This window comes from Dioscorea cayenensis, chromosome 5, assembly GCF_009730915.1.
Source record: "Dioscorea cayenensis subsp. rotundata cultivar TDr96_F1 chromosome 5, TDr96_F1_v2_PseudoChromosome.rev07_lg8_w22 25.fasta, whole genome shotgun sequence".
NCBI lineage: Eukaryota > Viridiplantae > Streptophyta > Magnoliopsida > Dioscoreales > Dioscoreaceae > Dioscorea > Dioscorea cayenensis.
This window is the reverse complement of record NC_052475.1, coordinates 9,160,594-9,166,672: the sequence shown is the minus strand read 5'-3', so window position 1 is coordinate 9,166,672 and position 6,079 is coordinate 9,160,594. Positions and strand designations below refer to the sequence as shown.

At 37.4% G+C, this 6,079-nt stretch overlaps 1 protein-coding gene across 1 annotated transcript; it reads right to left on the bottom strand.

The window, feature by feature from the left end:
• Nucleotides 1-365: 365 nt before the first annotated feature.
• Nucleotides 366-4,408, bottom strand: LOC120261570 (ultraviolet-B receptor UVR8-like). Its single transcript, XM_039269508.1, has 6 exons — nucleotides 4,109-4,408; nucleotides 2,717-3,114; nucleotides 2,294-2,643; nucleotides 1,809-2,210; nucleotides 1,294-1,678; nucleotides 366-916 (listed from the first exon to the last, which is right to left on the bottom strand). Exons 2-6 carry the CDS (start codon nucleotides 2,939-2,941, stop codon nucleotides 677-679), a joined length of 1,602 nt encoding a protein of 533 aa, XP_039125442.1. The 5' UTR covers nucleotides 2,942-3,114; nucleotides 4,109-4,408; the 3' UTR covers nucleotides 366-676.
• Nucleotides 4,409-6,079: the final 1,671 nt, after the last annotated feature.

Below are 6,079 nucleotides of genomic sequence, written 5' to 3'. Positions count from 1 at the left end.
AACAAAGGTAAAAGTTGTGAATGTTTGTGTTTGTGGATCCAGTCAAGGCAACCAATTGGGGGAACTAAAACTATGAATAGCTAAAAACACACCCCCCTTATAATAAGCTAAGTAGACACCAGTGTGCATAGCTAAATAAACTAAGAACTGATTCCATAATGATGGAAACCATACCCAGTTGAAAATAAAGCATTCTTTAAGAAGACCCCACATTGATAAGGACATGATTTTAGGGTCCCCCATAGTAACAACACTTAACCAAAAAGGGACAGCACCATTGCCACCATGCAAGGGACCAGGCTCAGATAGATGGCAAAATGGAAGACAAGCCAATGGGTCCACAACCCACTTGACCTTCTTAAAACTTAAAAGAACACACACTTAAAAGAAAAAGTTGACAAATTTCATCTAAGTGTTCAACTGAAATCAACTGCCTGTTTGAGGGCTCTGATTTTGCAGTTTTTCACTTAAGACCTGAATGACAAACGGTTTGATCATGCACTGTACAAGCAACAGTTCATTCTTTACACATGGCTGATAAATATAGACAAGGAATTTAAAGAGATGAATGGACTGAATAGGGACTATGAACACTAATGCTGTTAATGATAGTCATAGAGTTTGATGATGACTGATGAGATGCAATTAAACCATGAAGAATGAAGAATTTTGAGAGTTAACTGAGGTCAATCTCAACCTGTTCAGGATTCCCCCGCTCCATTTGTTGCATGTCGAGTTGGATGCCAAGCTGCCCTTTGTCCCCTGATCCGAATGCGTAGACGTTCCCATTGTCTGTGAGGGCAAATGTGTGGGCATTCCAGTAGACAGAATTGGTGAGGCTGATTTGCACTACCTTCTCCTTTTCCAATTTCAGTGAAGTGACCAGCTTGGGAATGAGCACATTTTCCCTACTGGGCTGATAATCAGGAAAAAAAGCACAAAAGTCAGTATCAGCTGAAGTTAAATAGTATCATCATGAATTCCATCTCTTATTTGAATAAGTAATCAAATTCCGGAAATATATTTATAGAAATTCGGCGAAGAGGCTATCATTTTCGAACCTTAACAAAATTCAGAAAGTGTTCGTTATGTATGAATATTAGAAATGTAAATGCTGAATATCAAAATGAAATTCAGGGGACAGAAGTTCATTGGAAGAACAGCTATGAAATGCCAATGGAGTGCTATTATATAAGAATGACCAATTGTTCATGAATAAAAGAGGAGAATAAGAACGAACTTAATCATAAAAGATGTTTATAAATAGCAAAATTGGAAAAAATCAATCCAAACCTGGCCATCTGCTCCTGTGGCATGCCCCAAACTTAAGGATTCTCCATTTCCAAATGAATAGACATTGCCGTCCTCAGACACCGCAAATGTGGTGTAGTCACCGGTGGCAACATGTGCAACCTTAACTTGGCTCAATGCTTCCACCACTTTGGGTGCAATCGCACAGTCCTCATTCCCATGACCCAAGCAGCCGTGACGACCCCATCCCCAAGTGCACACCCTTCCATCTCGACCCACGACAGCAGCATGCCAGGATCCAGCTGAAATCATCACAGGTTGCAAATTCAAAGTATGAAACTCCTCAATCAGCTTAGGGTACTTTTCATCACTCCTAGTACCATGTCCAAGCTTCCCACCTAAACCACAGCCAACTGAGTATACTGACCTGCACGACAATCGCAAATTGGAGTATCACTCACAAAATGCATTCACAATTCAAAAAATACCATTTCTGATATTTAAGTCTCTTGTTTGCTTTGTATGTTTAGAGATAACAGGGGATGATAAGAACTTACATGCCCCTTGGTGCATATGCCAATGCTAACAGGTAGCAATGTCCAGCGGAAATCTGCACCACAGGAATGTTCTCAAGAGGACCCTTGAGTTGATGAGGCTCCACGTCATTGAGCTGTGTATGATGGCCTAGCCTTTCATCACTACCCCAGGAGAAAGTGTAGACCCGACCCTCTCTTGACAGGACAGCAGTAAAGAAATTGCCAATGGCAGCTTGGACGACAAAGACATCTTTCAACGATTCTATTAGTTGTGGTGTTGTAAGTAGCTTAGACCAGTCAACCCCAAACTCTGTTTCTCCAAATGTGTCCTTTCCAAATGCATAAACCCGTCCGGTATCACTGATCAGCATAGTCCGGCCGGCTCCTACCGCAGCTTGAACGATCCTGATGCCTTGCAATGATCTGCAAAGCAGCAAATTATTGCGTTCTTGGTCGGCTTTAATCTGCATTGAGTGTATGAAGCAACATGAATTATCGAAAGGCACCTGACGGGGCGTGGCTTCCATTCTTCTACTAGAGTACCATGGCCAAGCTGACCCAAGCTATTGGATCCAAATGTGTAGACCTCCCCTTTGGAGGTCACAGCAACACTATGACCAGGCCCAGCAAGCACTTGAGACTTCTCCCTGCGGCTACAATATTCACCTGCCAGCAAAAACCTTAGTACAAGCTTCCAAGAACCACCACACCGTTGCTTAAGGACCTCCCTCTCCTCAAATGACATTGGCTTAAAAATGGTTCTCTCCTGACACATGTCAAGTGCCGCAAGCTCTGACATCGATAATTCAGTATCAGGAGCAAAGTTGGCAGGCTGCCTAAAGAATTTGCATGTTGCCTGCCATGAAACCCAAGACCAATCAGCAGCATTATCAATCCTAACAGAGCAAAACAAAGAAGCAAGCACTTGCCTCAAGATAAGCCAGCTCCTGAGGATCCAAATGATTAGAGGTTAGAACATGAAGAACAACAGAAGGGTGTGCAGCCAAGGGGAATTCTCCGGGGGTTGAAATGCCATAGCAACGCCGCTGCAAGCGCTGACATGTTTGCTGCAATGGAGTGATGAGGGAGAGAGGTTGATCTATGATGTTGTGATATGGTAGAGGGGGACTGGCTCCACTGGTAGTTGCATCCATTGGGCACTGCCAAGTCTTGCAGTGCCCTAGACTCAAAGCAGAGGAGAAAGAGAGTATGAGTTACAGAATCTACACTGGCATGAACCAGTTTGTCAAAACTATTCACTGGAAGCACTCTTCTCAACAAGTTCCAACAATGCACAAATCAACTCCTCTGGTTCTGAGTATAAGACCTGTCCATATTGCCAAACATAGACGTCAGAATGCTGGATACAATTAAATAGACAAGTGGCAAGTTCAGGAAAGAGGAAACACAATGAGGGTTCACTAAATGCATACCCCATCAACAAAAGAAAAACGCTATGAAATTTGTTCTGTAAACCACAAATTAGATATGCCAAATACATCATTAGATTGCACAAGAAACAGAAATCAGGCAGAATAACAAGGCACTCAACTAAAAGGACCACAAAAAGAGCTATCAATTCCACCAAACAAAGAAAACATAGTTGAGCACATCACAAATCAGAGACGTGATGCTTAACCTACAATAAAGAAAACAGATAACACATGAAATTTGTGACAATCCTTTTGGGCTAAGGAAGATGAAAAAGGAAGAAGAAAAATAAGAAAGCTGGAAGATCTAATTGAGAGAAACCATGAGCAAGAAAGCATATTCCAGAATTCTAGCATAAATCCGAGGAAAAAATTCCAATTCTAAAAGGAATGCTTTCCTTTACACACATCTGATCATCATCCTACATATTCTAACAAACCAAGAATCATGAAACAAGAGCAAATCTCTGATCTAACCTGAAAAACAATGTAAGAAATCAAACGCAACAAGTTCCGATTCACAACTCCCACAAAACGATTGCCAACAGAACACAAACGAGCAAATATTTAAACATCAATCCACAACTTCGATTATTTTTAAAAAAAGAAATCAGTTTTTCTGTAAAGAATTTCAACAGATAGGGCCTCAATCTACAAGTTCACAATTCTGTTTAAACCCGTCAGGATCAACCAAGTAACGGATTTCTCGCTGAAAATAACAATATCACCCCAAAAAAAATCCAAATTTTCAAACAATAACCATATCAAAGCACCATTCAAACCAAATCCAAACCCTCAAATTACGAAAAAAAAAAACAACAAACGATTCAACCATTAATCCAGCACCAAAACAACACAACAAGAAGAAGAAAAAAAAATGCCGAGAATTACATCTGAACGAAGGGGCAAAGCTCAACAAAGTCCAAAGATCCAAAGTCTATCCACAATCAGCCAACCGATCGCCACTTCACCGTTTATCAACCAAAAAAAATCCAACTTTTCTCCTTTATTTTCCTTCAAATTGTCCTAAATTGAAGCCCGCAACATTCGATCATCACAAGACCCGTGAATCTATGTTGAAATCGAGAAGAAATCAAGAGGAATCGGAGAGATCCAAGAAGGAGGTGAAATTGATTGAAGAAGAGGAGATGAAGAAGAGAACTTGGTGTTGTGTATGTATGTGTCTCTGGCTCTTGGTTTTGCGTGCGCTTTATTGTGGATGGTGCGCGTGTATATAAAGGGTGAGGTGTACTGGAGGGCCGCGGCTGGGTCTGCCACGTCAGCTAGTTGTCGTTAAGATAAGCGGTGCCGTTAGATGCTTTGCGATTCGTGTTTCTTGATTGTTCATATCTCTAAAAGTCGGAAGTTTGATTTTTTTTGTTTTTTTAAAGTGTAATTGTCATACAGGTCCTTATAATTGTGTACTTTCTGTCCCTTTTAGTCCTTCTAATATTTTTTGGTACAATTAAGTTCTCATATTTGGTCGAGTTGAGTCGATTCTAGTCAACTCTGATATTTTTTTATGTCTGATTAAGTCCTCCCGATTTATACTTTACCTATATACACCGTGATTAGAATGACCTAATTCATTAAATATAAGGATTTAATTACATTTAAAAATATTGCAAGGACTAAAAGGGCAGAAAGTATATAATTACAGGGACCTGTACAACAATTAAACCTTTTTTTTAATAATGATGTAAATTTTTAAAAAATGACCATTAAATAGATAAACCTTTCCTGCAATAAAATTAAGACTTTTAATTGTTTGACTAAATCATAATACCCTAAAATCTTAATTTCAAATACTAATTTAGAAACACAAATCCTAAATTTTTAGTCCTAAACAGTAAACAACAAACCCTACGAGTTAAAGATTAAATTTTTTTTTATAAAAAATATTAAAAAAAAAGAATGAAGTGGATGCTGATATCAATGCCAACTTGGCATCTACATCAAACTACCAATTCGGTCTATCAATTCAACCTAAATATCATTATTATATAATTAATTGAGTAATGTTATTTTTACAAAAGAAGTTTGTTGAACATGTCATCATCCATGTCTTTTTTTTGTCTCTTAAAAAAACTTTAATTTTTCTATACTATCTAGACCCTAAATTTAAAACCTTTATTAGAAAACCGTGAATCAAAAGCACTATCCCTAAACCCAAAATTTGTAATGTTTACTATGTAGGGTTTATGCTATGTTTGGATTGAGGGCCTAACCGAGAGTTTTGGAGGGTTAGAGTGACCATTTCTCTCGTTTGGATAGATATTTTTAATTTAACGAAGGTCCTCTGAAACCCCACTTTTTATGGTCCCGATTTAGGGTGCCGGGAGGGAGAACTTCCTAAAAATTTTAAAATTTTTTAAAAGACTTTGATACCTTTAATTTTTTATATTAATTACATAACGTCAATTCATAAGTTTTTTCCTTTCACTTTTTTCAATCTAATTTTTATTTTAATTAAGTATTTAGATAACACCCATTGCAAATCTTTATTTTTATGTATTTTTTTTGTTTGCTTATTTGTTTATTTGTTTGTTTATGTTGTTTTTTTTTTATTTTTCAATTCATCCTTAGAAAAATTTATCTCAATAGAATTCTTTTCATCCAAATTTTATTCGAAGTACATATAAAAGTAAAATTTTCTTTGAGTGAGAAAAAAACTAATAATTATCTAATTCAACGTAATTATTATTCTATGAATTAAAATATTAGAATAGGTTTACTAACAATATAATAAATTGATATTATAATGATTCAATAAAGCTGTAAGAGAAATTGGTGTTTAAATAATGTATGATATATTTCCAAATGAAAACTAAATGATGGTATTTGAGAAGAGGCAAAATTAAA

Bases quoted from the DNA above. Each gene is read 5' to 3' on its own strand.
- LOC120261570 (XM_039269508.1), bottom strand. From the start codon at position 2,941: ATGGATGCAACTACCAGTGGAGCCAGTCCCCCTCTACCATATCACAAC. The intron at 2,644-2,716 runs GCAAGTGCTTGC...GTTTCATGGCAG, and splicing joins AGGAGCTGGCTTATCTTGAG to GCAACATGCAAATTCTTTAG. The intron at 1,679-1,808 runs GTAAGTTCTTAT...ATTGTCGTGCAG, and splicing joins GCATATGCACCAAGGGGCAT to GTCAGTATACTCAGTTGGCT.